The sequence below is a fragment of the Rhamphochromis sp. 'chilingali' genome (assembly GCF_963969265.1).
Source record: "Rhamphochromis sp. 'chilingali' genome assembly, chromosome: 15".
NCBI lineage: Eukaryota > Metazoa > Chordata > Actinopteri > Cichliformes > Cichlidae > Rhamphochromis > Rhamphochromis sp. 'chilingali'.
This window is the reverse complement of record NC_137942.1, coordinates 11714030-11729092: the sequence shown is the minus strand read 5'-3', so window position 1 is coordinate 11729092 and position 15063 is coordinate 11714030. Positions and strand designations below refer to the sequence as shown.

Below are 15063 nucleotides of genomic sequence, written 5' to 3'. Positions count from 1 at the left end.
AACAGCCATTATTGTTTATGTTCAAACAGTTCACTACCTTTTGTTTTACATAGCTCAAGACCCCCACAGATCCCAGAAGGGTTAAACCTAGAAAAATCATCTCACCGCTTCCCGCCTCCTTCTCTCTTGCTCTCGGAGGCGGGCCCTCTCTCTCTCTTGGTCTAACTGGTTCTGTGTGGTGAGCTGAGGCGGTGTGGGAGGTTGAGGAGGCTGCTGAATGGCGGGAGGCTGGGACTCCTGCTGCACCGACTGCTGCTGCTGCTGCTGCTGTTGCTGATGTTGTTGTTGTGACGGGGCTTGAATGTGTGGCTGCTCAAGACGTCTGCGAGGCTCATCGTGCATCCTTCTGCTTTGCTCCATGACCTCCTCTTCATCCCGACCTCTGGAAAGCAGAGCAACAGCCATCAGTCAAACGCTCAGCATGTTGCTGAAGGGGGTTCATGGCTGCATAAGCGATGTCCTCACATATACATGTGGTGCCCTGCTGGACACTTAAAGCCCACAAAAACAGGATCATCACAAAGATTACTACAAAAATGTATTTATTTTTAAAAAGAGGGTGTTAGGACCCTTATTATTTACTGGACTATTCCTAATTCATGAGCAGTTCAACATCTACAATAGATGAAAAATTAAAAGCTCGTTCAGTGGCCTCTTGCATGAAAAACATCAGACAGAAGTGGAGGGTCGACAGGCTCATGATTAATGATATTCCATGATAACCTTGTCAGATCTGATCATTTTTAAATCAATTTCCTCTGCTACTGTGCCCTTTCAGTACACTTTAATCTCTGTGGCTGGTGCAGTCACAGAATATGACCACAAGAGGGCATACGATATCTTTAAATCCAGGAATTCACACTGTGTATTAAACATCAAGCAGCTCAAACAGATATTTGCAGTCATTCAAATTCATTGAATGACTGCACATTGCTATACACAGTTAACTATAATATACTTTATATTATTCTGTCATGACTTTTTCAAGCAGATATACAATAAATACGGGACACGAATCTCCTCAATCACTGCTGCTTTTTGCCCCTTTTGTATTTGTTACTGACGATCTCACCGTAGTTTGTCTTGCTCTCTGCGTAGCCTGTCTTTTTCTGCCTGCTCAGCTTGGGCCTTCAGGGCCTTCTCCCTCTCCTCTTTCTCCCGAGCAGCACGACGGAATTGTTCAAAACTGTCACTCGAGGATTTCACTGCCGATAAGGGCGTAGACGTGGATTTTTGTGCCAAACTGGCCCACGAGCCCATATTCTTCAGTTTCACATCCTGAGGAACAGACACAGAGAGATCAAATCAAAAATTCTGGTAGGTGGAATCCTTTTGGGCTACAATCAGATGTATATAGAGGTATGAGTTACTTTTATAAACTGACTCTTGCACCCACCTGTACCTTTTTGGGGGCAGAAGGAGCCTTGGACTCCTGCTTGAACTTCTCCTTATCTTGCAAAGAGGTGGGTGGCCCACTGGGCTCAGCGGAGCGGATAACAGGTCGCGAGCCTTCCATGGACTTCACATCTGCTCAACACAAGAAGAATCAATATCCTGCACAGTTTCTTAATTCTTAATTTCATTTTGGGGGGAAAACATTAAGGAGAAGTAGTTAGGGAGCTCTTACTCTGTTGGCTGTGGCTTGGTTGACAAGGCTTGCTCTCAGGATGTTTATGATGATCTGGTCTCATTGCAGGATTAAATGGCTCCCCTCTCATCACTGGTGATGGAGGAAGTTTCTCCTCTTTTAACACACCTTGGGTCCCAGGGGCCCTTTGCTGCATGGCAATCAAATTGAATCAAAGTCAGACCTTATTCGAGCCTCGAACTCTGCCTCAGTTAAAAACAGTTGCCAACCTGACAGAAATGTTCTCACCTTTTTAGGCTGCATGTTGTGAGGTGGAGACTGGTGCGACACAGGTGGATACTGGGGAAGTTGGGGAGAATTCATCATGAGAGGGGATGGGTTGTCTCTCATATGACCTGTAAACAGTAGAAAGGGAAATAAGATGTCTGCAAACATGATTCATTTGGGGAAAAAAAAAAAATCCAGGTAACAAAATATATTTCTGTCCTATTTCATTCGACCAACCTGTGTTATAAGGGTCAGGCTTGGTCGGGCGAGGGGAGGGCTGCTCTTGCTGCTGCTGCTGGATAATCTGTTGTGTTTTATTGGTGGGCATGGACGCTTTGTGTTGTGTTCCCTGGGACTGAGGAGGGAGTATGGGACAATGTTGGTAGTTCACTTGCTGCTGTTGTGGTTGCTGTTGTTGCTGCTGAGTATGTTGCATGTGGCGGGCCTGGTGTAAGGGCATCTGTTGGGACAGCGTCTGATGTGACGGGGCTGACTGAGCCTGGGACTGAACAGGGTGCGGGGCAGGAGCCAAGGTAGTCTGAGACGAAAGCTGAGATTGTGTCTGAACAGACTGCAGGAGTGAAGTCTGTACTGGTTGTTGCTGCTGCTGACGAGCCTGCTGGGTCTGACGCGGTTGCTGAAACTGCGGTAGGAATAACTGGTTAATTGGCGTTGTAGACACTGGCTCTTCATCATCCTCCAGCAGCATCTGGGGTGGCTGAGAAGACAACAAGCCTTGGGGTGTGAGTGTTGGGGGGGATATAGGCCGCTGGTGCAGAGGCTGAGTAGAGTGAAGAATCTGTGAGGGGAGTTGGTGCTGTTGTGGCGGTGGTGGTGGTGCTGTTGGCTGGGGCTGAGGCAGAGGCTGAGGCTGGAGCTGCTGCAGAGGTGGCTGTTGCTGCAGAGGTGGCTGCTGCTGTTGCTGCGGCTGCTGAGGTGGCGCTGGTTGCTGAGGGGGTTTGGGATGAAGAGGGGCTGCCTTGTGACTGGGCCGAGAAGGCTGCTGAGGCATGGAACTGTGTAAGGCTAAGGGTAGAAGACGCAAAACTTTATTAGCGTGAATTTGTTGGCAAAAATACAATTTTTAGTATATGTGCTCTATTAGAACATAGGTTTAATAGGAAAAAAGTGAACTAGTGGTCATTTTGTAACCTGCATTACAACTGTAGGATTCCGTAGAGGAGAAATGCAGTTGTAGCTTCAAAAGCAATAGCAACCTAGGTAGTTATCAGGACTAGAGTCATCAAACAATTGGCCTCTGCATAAAACCTTACCTGGAGATGGGAGGACGGAATGCTGGTTGAGGAAAGGATGTGTCTCAGGGGACACTGGCCCAGCAGAATGAGTGTTGAGGTGAGAAGGTGCAGGTGACGAGGATGCGTTGCCTGTGTGGTGGGACATGTGCATGATGGGCTGACCAAAAGGTGGCAGGGAGTCAAAGCTCGTCTCCAGTAACTGAGAAGACTCGAGAGGAGCAACAGAGGGCGCCATGAAGCCTGCAGGAGATGGCTGGTGGTGGTGATGGTGCTGCTGTTGCTTCATCTGACTGCTGGACTGAAGGCCTGCAGCTTGAGACTGATGTGTAGCCTGAGCGGGTAGAGTCTGAATATGAGAATGTGTCTTCCCCTTCCCCTCCTTTACAGCATGGTTCTTCTTTTTCGGCTGTTTTATCGTTCCTGGGAAAATAAACATGTACAAACATAAACATTTCATACTTTTCTCTTTTTTTTTTGGGGGGGGGGGGGGGGGGGGATTATGTAAATCTGAATGCTCATATCTGGAGTAACTCACCTGGCACCTCCACTTCACTGTCTGAGCTGGAGCCACTGCTGTCTGAAGAAGATCCGGTCTTTTTAGAGGTAGCCATGGGCTCCATAGTCTTATCAACTACAAAACAATGCACATGTTCATACATTTCCTGATTTCATAGTGATGGTAAATGGCAGAATTCTGAATGTTTTCTGTCAAGACTAAGTATTTTTTTTTTTAAATAGATTTGGAGTTGGTTCCGATGTTTGTTTTTACTATAATTCATACACTGGCTTACCTGAAACCCTTTTCTTCTTGCGGAGGCAGGAAGACACATATCTCTCTAGTTCACGCAGAGTGGAAGGCTTTAGCGTCTCAAAGTCAATCTCAATCTCATCAGGGTTTGAATTTTTGAGTGAGGGCTCTCTGGACTGGATAATGTGTACTACACGGCCAAGCTTGTCACCAGGAAGCTTGTTGATGTCCAGGCTTAGCTGCCTCTTCTCCTCATAGGTCATAGGTTTGCACTTTTCCCCTGTAACTGATGACAGAGTGGCTCCCAGGTCATCTTCCAGACTAGGAACAGGCTGCAAGCTGGCAGGTTTCATCGTCTCCTTTTTGCTACAGAGGCAAAACACAAAAATTTACCAATGCTGACTAAGCTCTAGTAAATCAGTCACCTTTTCGAAATGGTAAAAACAGAAAATACATACCTACAGCTAATCAGTTACAGCTGGAGACTAAAACTCTTAACATGAATAAAACTGTCCACTCAAAGTTACCTAATAAGCTGGATTACAACAATCAACAATTAAGACTCATAATTTATAAGAAGATAAACTATGTAATAAATGTCATAGGATAACCAAGCCTCTTGGCATTTATTGAAAACATAACAATAAGCTGTATATAAAATGAAGAAAGGGTAATTAACAGATTGTGAAATGTCAGGCTGACTGCTTTATAAAGGTTTTGTTCAAGCTTTAGGAGACCGCTTAATACCCACCTGGGTTTCTTCTTAGGAACAATCTCTTTGTTGTTATTGTTACTGGTCTTAATCTTCTTAGACGGCTGCGAAAGAGGTGTAGCATCCTGGATCTCATCGACAGGCATGCTTCCTTTCCTTTTATGCTTATCCTTTTTCTTCTCTTTCTTTTCCTTTTCTTTTCTCTTTGGTTTGCTGGCTTGTGGTTGGGAGAGGGCAGCCAGCTGCTCGTGGACAGCCTTCAACTGCATACAGAAATTAGATCAGTTGTCAACAAAAGTTTTCAGGGTGTGGACAACAACTCAACTGAATTTTCTTAGACAACCGACCTGTTCCTGTAACTCTGCCAACCTCTGGGCTCTTTCCTCTTCAGAGTCATCAGTGGAAGACTCAGACTCAGAGGATGAGTCACTGGAGCTGTCCGAAGATGAGGCGACGTGGGCCAGAGGAGGCTGAGGCTTAACAGGGGCAGGGTGATGAAGTGCAGGAGCTGGGGCAGAAACTAAAGGCTTGCTCTCTGGTTCATCTGGCATCTTGGCAAAGCGCATTTCAAAGACATCCTACAAATGAAAAGAAGCAAGCATACTATCAAAATTGGTGTTTTACACACACATACATTAGTTGGGCAGGATACTAACATATTAATGACTTCTGCTCCCTGTTCAACTGCAGCATGTGAGACTTGATGATTTATTGCAGTGTTATTTTTTATTTGCTTTTTTTTTTTTTTTGCAGAGGAGCCTGTATAAACTAGCAAATAAATCAAATAATTCCAAAACAAAAAATTAAATTCAGTAGAATGCAATCAGAGATCAGAACGGCAGCAAAACAGCCTCCCCTTATATTGGATACTTTAAGGCTAGTAAAACTCTACATAGATCAACTTTTTGCCTTGCATCTTTTTTAAAAATGTAACAATAGCATGTACGTACCTGTAGTTTGCGAGCCATGGCTACCACCTCATGGTCTGGAGGATTATATTTGTAGCAGTTGGAAAACATTAATCGCACATCAGCAGCAAACTCCTGGGGATCCCGGTATTGCCTGTTCTCCAGCTTGGCCTATTAAATACATCAAGGGTATTAATTACTTGCCATCAAAAAATGCCCCCTGTTTAGTTTCTCTGAAAATATGTGTTTTCTGCACACCTTAATGGTGCTGAGGTCCATTGGATGTTTGATGATATCATGATAATCATGTAGTCCCAGTGCATCCACATCAACTGGTTTGTAGAATGGCCAGGCATAAGCAGCATGTTTCTTGGACAGCATCTCTCTAACCAGACTGGCGCAATACCCCAGCTGGTCCTGTGGTTTGGGGCTATGACCTCCACTCGGTCCGCTTAGTCCCATCCCCAAGCCTATGTGATGCTGAGAGTCTGGAGCGTCCTTTTTAATCTTCGTAGGCCGTGCGCTCTCTCGCCTGGGTAGTGTCTTCCCAGACTTAGATTCTGCTGGCGATGACTCACTCAGCTGGTCATTTGCAGTAGGCGTTGTAGTGTCTGCTTTCCTTTTTTGGCTCTTTCTTGGCTGGATAGCAGTAAAACAAGAAAGGGAATTAAGCAGTTATTATATCTTATCTACATATGTCTGATCCAAGCATGGTCAAAGATGAGTCTTCATGCCCAAACATTCATCCATTTGTCAAGTACACTCACTTTGGTCATGGTCATGGAGGTCTGCAGCATGGGGGCAGTGCTCTGGATTGTTGCTGGGGGAAGAGAGGTCTGGGAAGGGGGAGGCACAGAAGTCATTACAGGAACTTGAGGTGGGCAGTCTGACTGACCCAGGGAGAATGGCGCTCCGAGCTGTGGTGCATGGCTGGATAACGCTGGGGGCACATGGCCTGCCAGGGCCTGCATCAAAGGCTGGGGAGGTAGTGAAGGCGGACCCTGCACTGGTCCTCGAGTTTGGAGCCCTGTTGGGAGGGCTGATAGGCCACGTGTTTGAGGAGTTGTTGACAAAGGATCCATAATGGCCCCGGGTTTCAAGTTTAGACCTGGATGTGAAAGAACAAAACGGTTGTTTTCTCATGAAAGTTTTAGATTAAAAACTCTTCTTGCATATAGAATCACAAACAAATATCAGAGTTTTGCACACTCTCTCTGGTCTTTATAATAATGTAGACCAAAGAAATGCCTATCCATGTGCACACCGAAATGTGCAGCCACACTGAAGTCAAATAGGGGTAACATGATTACTCGGAGGAAAGAAAAATGTTGATTCATTGAGTGCCTTTTTAAAAGGTGCATTTTCTCAATCCTTTAATATAACTCAACTGAAATAAATAAATAAAGAACCCTAAATATACAATCTTAAAGAGGAAAAACTAGGAATACATGCTAACTGGTAGAAATTAATTTTAGAGACCCATACCTCCCTCTCTCCGGCCTCGGCCACGTCCCTTTCCTGTCATGACAACAATCTCAGTTTCTTCCTGTGGCATTTCTGAGACTTTCTGGAGGAAAACCTTCTCTAGAGCCTCAGCCATTAACACTATATCATCGCCAGGCTGCAAAGGGAGAAAAACAGTCTTAGTTCAAGTGGAACAACTTCAGAATTATTGCAACGTTATATTGATAAGGCTCTGTTGTACAACTATGTACCTTGTTGTATATGTAGCAATTGGTAAACATCGTGTTGAAGTCTTGGATACATTCTTGGGCATTCCAGTAGTAACTGTTCTCAAGCCTTTTCTTGATTGTTCCCATGTCCATAGGGGTTTTGATTATTGTGTAGTAGTCCTGAAATGGTTACAAATAAGTTGGTCAGAAAAAACCCAAGTGGAAACTCTTCAATGCAATCTGGTTCTTTACTAAAGTGAACCCCTTAACACCTCCTGTATTATATTTGGCACTTTTATATCATCATTGTCAGCCCCATCACGAAAAACCAAAATAAATTGCACAAACAAAAATTTTTTATTTAACTAATTTTAAAAAATGTCAGAAGGTTCAATAAATGTTCAATTTCTGGCAAACATTTCATTATTGTGGCTTGAGAGATGACTGATAATTAATGATAATAATAATAATAATAATGGATTGGATTTTATATAGCGAGATGCATATCATTAAACATGATTACTCAGGGCTTGGAAAAAATGTGGATTCATTAAACTTAAAAAAAGAAATGGCTTTTCAATTGGATGATAAATGTAATTAGATTGAAAAACAAAATAAATAAATCAACATAAATGAGTCTGCCACAGTTTTCTGGGGACTAAATTTAGATCTTTATAGAGGTGCAAAAGGAGAGTGGTGTGCTGAAAGGCAAAGCAAAAGAATAGCATACAACACAGTAACTGTTTAATCCCAGTTATCTTGCTCTGATTGTTTTGTGGAAGCCAAAATTGTAAATTAAATTTAAATTCCATTAACTACAGATTATAACAGCTGAGGATGATATAATGTGCGTGTGTCTAATATGACTTCATACTGTGCAATGACAAATGCAACAATCTAAATGATAAAATAGAAATAGAAAAAAAGAGCCCTGCTATTCTCAATCTTGCATATACATGCAGAGAACAGCTCTAGTCAGTTTGCCTGCATTTATAAATCATAAAAAAGTACAAATAAGTAAATACAGGACATTAGATTGTGTAGAAGCTGGGCTGATCTATGAGACATCTACTCAGTCCATGAAATCTTGGAGAAATCAAGCATTTTATGTTAAAACAAAGCTTACAGGCAGGTTGAGTTTCAATGCATCCACTGGTGCATGAAAAGGCCAGGCAAACTGGTGCTTCCACAGGGTTTTCACAACCACTTTCAGCAGGTACTGTAGCTGATTGGTCTGGCGCTTTGGCCTGTTGGGATTGATGTATTCTGGGGGTGGGGGGTTACACTGTTGCTGAACCTGCCCCTGGCTGCTGCTGCTGCCCGACATCTGCGCTGTGTCCAGGCCGTCACCCATTCTGATAAGGCAGGACCTGGGCTCGGGCCCTGGAGCTGAAGCAGGGGCAGGGGTAGAGGTAGTGGTGTTGGCAGGACACCAGTTTAATCTTGGCCCCGGCACAGACTCCACTGACAGAGCACTGCTGATCCCATTGCACTCCTCACTGGACTCTCTAAAAACAGAAAAGAAGAGTAATTAGCAAAACTATAAACAAAGTCTTTGCTAAACTAATGATTTTTGTTACACAGCCAATAACATTTTACATTTCAACGCAAAGTTTAGTTAGACCCCTTATACCATGTTTACAATCAAATAAATAAAATAGCTGCAAGGCTAGTGGTATACCGGCCATTTAATCACAACACAATGAGTTAGTTTCTTCTATCAGTTGAAAAAATGTCCACTTTGTCAGCTCTGATTGTGAGTAGAGGATGAAACATGCACTGTAATGTTTACACAGTCATATTAAAAATAAGACAAAGTTCCCAGTGATGATTTCATTCAGAAAATCTGGCCTTGAACCAGAACACACTGTTGGCGGGGTGAATTTTTTAAAGATCCTTCATAACTGAATATGTTAAATACTTTATCTACTTTGGTATAATAGGGAAGAATTAGTATTAACTGTAATTAAATGCTATGACAGACTTGGTAACATGGAAAAAAGCAAAAGTAGTAACTGGTGTTGCAGATGTACATTAAACTGAAGCTCTCCCTGGCTTCCAGTCTTTGTTATATAGATACTTTTGGCTAGTTTAAATGTACAAATGATTACAGAATTATAAAAGCCTTCAAAGTAAGACTACACAATCCTCATATTTAAATAGACTGTGAAACGCGCAGTTCAACCCTGAAATGCAGAAGGTTTGCCTTCAAAGTATTGCAACAATGTTTCAAAACGTCTAACTTTTACTTTAATTTCTGGTTCATGTCACAATTTTTCACAAGTTGTGCTACCACTCAGCAAGCAGTTAGCAAGTATTTACAGACAAAAATTAATAACAACAGCCAACTGTGGAAGTCTTCTGGCTACCAAAGCAATTATTCAGTTTTCTTTGCATTCTTTGCAACCCAGCAACAATTAGAAAACTCCAAGAAGCATTGCCAGCAATGCATGTTTTTCCTTAGCAAAGAGTGGTTGTATCGTGTCCAATATGGCAGACATTCTTAAGCCATCTTCTAATGTTGTCAGGATATATAAATCTCATATGAACTAACGTGGTTAAAAAGTAATAAACAAATGTTAGAAGTACCCTTCCTTTAACTTAATGGTATCATCTTAATAAGCTACACCATATGATTGTTACAAATGCATATACAGTTTAATATGGATTTGCACCCTTCCTTATCCCGTACCACCATCAGAATCAGAATACTTTATTGATCCCTGGGGGAAATTATTTAAAAATACAAGTCACCATCCACACATGGTGAGGGGACGGGTTGTGACTAGAGTTTTGTCCAATGTGAGAGTTACTGTGATATTATACTCTGATCTAGGGGTACTGTTCACAGTAATACCGGAATAATGTTAGGCAATGATAAGAAAATGAAATATCGCGATAGAATATGGGTAAACGCGCATGTGCAGTGCCTTTGTTTTAATACGCGCATGGTGGAAAAAGCATGGCGGCAACGGAGAATGAGAAGGGCGAAAGCGGATTGTTGAATGAAACAGATGAACCAAAAATGGTGCAACTTCAGTGGTATGGAACTGGTTTGGCTTTCGTCCATCAGATACACACCAAAGCACATTTTTTGGTAGAGCATGCAAGCAGGCCGTTTTTATTACCAAACTGTTTTTATGTGGTACATGCTGCTCAAAAATCTGTCAAAAAATGTTTTAGTACGACTTTGCTAAGCTACGAAGCCGCACCGCTTGATGGATTGTTGGAGCATTATGGCTACCGTAGTCAGGAACCTCGCGGAGTGATACGTACTGTGCTTCAACATAATATTACCGTATTGTGTGTGGATAACCTCTTTTTAAATTTTGTGGATATCCTGAGCATAACCAGGTATAATATGTCGGCCAGTTTCCACTGGAAATGCCTTTTGGTTAAACTGTCAGCAAGAAATTTGCATTTGCACTGTTAAATTTGTATATAGCTTTAATGCACATAAAAAACAGCTGCTTGTTTAAGTGAAAATACATTGATGGGGGGTTTTTTGCACTAATAAAGTTGCGGAGTTGTAAAGTATTTTGTCTTGCGTCAATTATATCGTCAGTGATATCGTTATTGCAAATTTTCAAATGTATATCGTGATAAATATTTTTGGCCATATTGCCCTGCCCTACTCTGAACTACCCAGACACAGAAAATTGCACCTTTTTAACCTGGCACAGTTCTTGCCTTTTCTTTTGCTCTATTATTTTCTCACTTTTCTTTGTATCTATTTTTGAGGTAGATAAGTAAATTGTCCCTGACTATATGTAACCATGGCAGCAACAGACGTAATGTAAAATACACCTAGATCTGCAAATCATTGACTAATCTACTGGGGATTTTGTCAGCATAAGAATTGACCACATGATTTAATTTCCTTTATGGTTTCAAACTGTTAGTTCAGTGAGTATTATGACATAGTTCCACCAACTCACAAATTTTCCTCTCAACCGAAAGAAGAAACACTACTCAAATGAAAACCAAAAACGAACTGTCTGAATTTTACCATAACAGTTTCTCTATCTGTTAATAGAAATGTTATTTCCAAAAAGATATCACAATCAGATGCATTAACTCATGATTGATCATAGAAAGTGTATATTATGGCGTACTATATAAAATAAGAACCGTCTACTGATGTGAATTCAATAAAAATCATAAACTGTTTCAGTTTTGTTTTTGTGTGTGTGTGTTGTTGTTGTTGTTGTAGTAGATCTTTTGTTCCCACTCTGTCTCAAGACCTGGGAGTGCTTTTGGATGTGAGTGGGCAGGGGGTGGAGAGTAGAGGAGAATTAGCGTCATCTGGCAGCCGAGGGACTGTGTGTTCCACCGCACGCTCAGTCCTACATAATGTACTCTCTCCCAGGCAGTCAGGGACATTACATTCAAATTACACACAAAGGCTGTTAAGACAACAGTCCAACTAAAAACCAATCTAGACTAACAGAGTAAAAATACAACAGCAGCAGTATTCTGGGGGAAAAATACTGATCATCAGATTGTGTATTCAAGCTTTCCAGTCTGATACTCTGAAATCCGCCTTCAAAGATAAACACATGCACACACACAACTATATGGATCTGTGACTAATCTCATTCTTGGTGAGTCACTTTCTGAGAAGGAGGAAGCAGTTTGCACACCACATGATCACTGTGTTGCCCCCCCCCCGAGGCACTAAAGCACAGTGGAGAATCTGAATAACTGCCAATATGTTGAATGACCACAACCAATAACACATAAAAAAGAAGCAGTACTGGTCCAGGTGATATGGTACATTTGTAGCTGGAGGCAAAAGTACCATACCCTGTGAATAAGACCAAATAAAAACAAATTTAAAATAAACAAAGCCACAGAACTTGTCTAGACTCAGCACACCGATGTGCAAATCAAGCCAAGCAGGGATTAATTTACTAAACACTAAAATACAATTTGTTTGTCAAATGATCAAAAATAATATGAAAGGTTGTGGTAGACAATACACGATAAAACATTATATCACAATATTCAAGGTCATCTCCAAAAATGACACCTGTGATGATGCAGATACAACTTGTGCACCGCACAACTTGCAGAACACATTTTTGTGTTCTGCTTTAGTGATTGTTGGACAAATCATCCTTTTTGTGCATGATTTCAGTCTACTGACTATCAGATGCCATTCCTGACTAATGATGGAAACCAGAACGAAAATCAAACTTATTGTCATGGATATTTTGTACACCAAAAGCACATGCAAGCTTTTTTTCTGCACTTTCTACACTGTGCTCAGAGAAAATAATGTTGCAATGATGCTGAAAACCTTTGGAGACCTCTCTCGCCTCTCTTCCCCCAAGAAAATTATATGTAAAAGTTTGCAGTTATTACAGCATTATAAATACTGGCATAGTTGTAAAGACTATTATGTTGCTTTTTTCAGAATCAGTATTATCTTCAGCTACAGTACACTTTTATGTTTGCATCAGCCTTCATACAATCTCAATCAAAAGTTTAAGACCACTTGAAAAATTGCAAAAAAAAAAAAAAAAAAAAAAAAAAAAATCATACTTGATGCAAGAGTTTCCATGAGATGAGTGGGAATATTTCTCTAAGTGGTGAAGATGGCCGCACAAAAGGCATCTACTGTCTGGAACTGTTGTTCATTTTTGTAAACTTCCCCTGTCATCCATACCCGAAGGTTCTCAATTAGATTTAGATCAGGGGAACATGCAGAGTGGTCCAAAAGACTGATTTTATTCTCCTTGAAAAAGTCCCTTGTCCTGCAGGCACTGTGTACTGTAGCACTGTTAAAAAAAACCCAGGTGTTATCATACAGACGAGGGCCCTCAGTCATGAGAGATGCTCTCTACAACATTTAGAAATAACCAGCAGCTGTTTGACGGCCCTGCACCACCTGAAGTGCCGTTGTTCCACTGAAGGAAAAAGCACCCCAGACCATGGCGCCCCCTGAAGTGTAGGGCGTAGAAAACATCTCAGGTGGAATCTGCTTTTCATGCCAGTAACGTTAGAAATCATCAGGACCATTCAAACGGTCAGTTCTGTGGCGTTCAAGAAGACACGGCCTTTGAAGATATTTTTTGTTTTTGAAGCCCTTCAGTTTCAGGTGCCGTCTGATGGTTATGGGGCTGCAGTCTTTACGGACAGCCAATTAGATCCTCTGGCTCAGTGCTGGCAAAATTTTGGGGGGTCTTCCACTTGACGTTTTTGTTCCATAACCCTTAGGGTCATTTAAGAAATTCCAGTAGACTGTGTTACTGCATCCCAGCTCAGCAGTAATGGCACATTGCGGGAGACCTGGTTTATATAGCTCAAAAACCCGACCACGTTCGAAAAGGGAACATTTTTTTGCTTTTGCCATCAGAACGTCATGACAGTGTGACTACATGACACAAAATGACAATGAAGCCTCATTTTTGCACAGATTTGGCCTTTTAAAAGGCATGTGGTCTTAAACTTTTGATCAGCTGTAAAACAGCCTCTCTCAATGTTGTTTTTAATAAATTGCATGCTCAGAAAAATGTTTTGTCTCACTCCCATTTCTTAATGTTGCATGTTGAAACTCTGCTTGGAACCTTGTTAAGATCCAATCAAGCAAAATATGAATGTTTGCCATTTTTCAAGTGGACTTAAACATTTGACTGTATATGTCTAACTGACCTCCCTATCAGGGCTGAACATAAGCTATGATCACATGAACTCCACTCAATCTGAATTCGCTAGATGATCACTTGTTCTGTTGTCACGTTAAATCAGAACGATCTGACATCACACAGGTCAGAAGACAGTAAGCAGGTTAACAAAGGTTAATGCCCAATTTGACTGCATCCAGCATTTGCATGCATTCCTGTGAAATAGTGTCTTTGAAACCTAAAGGCTGCAGTGAAATTGGCTGAAATGTTTTGCCATCTTCATTTGCAGAACCATCTAGCTCAACAACATAAATGAAACACCATTTTAAAACATTGGCTGTAGTCTTAAATTTTTCTCAACAACACCTGGGAAAGTTTAAATCAGAATCAGAATACTTTATTAATCCCGAAGGAAATTAGTGCTGTCTACGACTATTTTTCTTTCCCTGTCTGGCTTTAAAAAACACAACAGTATCACTAGATGTGTAGAAAATCGCAAACATTAAAAGAAATGTTTAAATCCGAAGACTGAAGATGCCTGGCAGACTAAATGTCACAGGAAAACAATTAGCCTAGTAAAACCAGAATAACAACATGTGGGTAAGTTATCTGGACATCAGAAAGATCATCTTAGATATCCTGTTCTGACTGTCATCATGACACATTTACAATCACTACTGTAAACAGGTGGGTGTTATGTATTTGACAATTTGCCAAAATATCTTCTCCTCTACATGCTAATAAATGAACATTAGTCTTATATTGTCTCATGACCTTTTTTGGATACTGTCAAGAACAATCAGTACAAATGTGTCTACTGAGAACAATATCATTCATGTTTATGTCAAACAGGTAAGTATGTAGATTTCTAGTTATTGCATTTTTTCCAGGCCTGAGCTTTTTGTCTACATCCTTACTTATTACTACAAGCGCATTATAATACAATGTTTCCAGGAGATGTTCTGAAAGCATAAATGTCATGTAGATCTCTTCACTCAAACATTGCAGAGAGCAACAAGCCTCATCTCTAGTGTTTTTAAAAGCTCCTTCATTTCACCTTTCTTGGCATCTCCAATTCACCTATATTGGTCAATTTACCTAATATTGAGCATTTTGTTACTTAATAACCGTGCAGTGATTTGGTTTTTGGCCTGCTGATCATTTGCACTAACAGAAACACAACATGGACAAGGTTTGCGGTCTTTGCAATTTAGAACACCATAAATGCTGTTGACAAAATACTTAGGAAGGAAACCTGTTAAACCTGTTCTGTCTGGTTCCC

The 15063-nt window shown here is 41.3% G+C and overlaps 1 protein-coding gene across 3 annotated transcripts in view; it reads right to left on the bottom strand.

Annotated features, from left to right (window-relative positions):
- brd4 (bromodomain containing 4) overlaps positions 1 to 15063 on the bottom strand; it is a 35904-nt gene that overhangs the window by 343 nt on the left and 20498 nt on the right. For 2 of the 3 annotated variants that reach the window (XM_080905347.1, XM_080905345.1), the window contains exons 2-18: positions 8279 to 8660; positions 7195 to 7332; positions 6965 to 7100; positions 6247 to 6587; positions 5738 to 6118; positions 5522 to 5650; positions 4919 to 5149; positions 4611 to 4834; positions 3903 to 4225; positions 3647 to 3742; positions 3130 to 3531; positions 2093 to 2881; positions 1877 to 1983; positions 1628 to 1778; positions 1397 to 1527; positions 1073 to 1278; positions 106 to 382 (exon numbers count right to left, since the gene is read on the bottom strand). In XM_080905347.1, the coding sequence (XP_080761473.1) occupies positions 106 to 382; positions 1073 to 1278; positions 1397 to 1527; positions 1628 to 1778; positions 1877 to 1983; positions 2093 to 2881; positions 3130 to 3531; positions 3647 to 3742; positions 3903 to 4225; positions 4611 to 4834; positions 4919 to 5149; positions 5522 to 5650; positions 5738 to 6118; positions 6247 to 6587; positions 6965 to 7100; positions 7195 to 7332; positions 8279 to 8506 (4290 nt within the window). In that variant the 5' untranslated portion in view covers positions 8507 to 8660. The remainder of the gene's footprint in view (positions 1 to 105; positions 383 to 1072; positions 1279 to 1396; positions 1528 to 1627; positions 1779 to 1876; positions 1984 to 2092; positions 2882 to 3129; positions 3532 to 3646; positions 3743 to 3902; positions 4226 to 4610; positions 4835 to 4918; positions 5150 to 5521; positions 5651 to 5737; positions 6119 to 6246; positions 6588 to 6964; positions 7101 to 7194; positions 7333 to 8278; positions 8661 to 15063) is intronic. The other variant, XM_080905346.1, reaches the window with a different exon arrangement.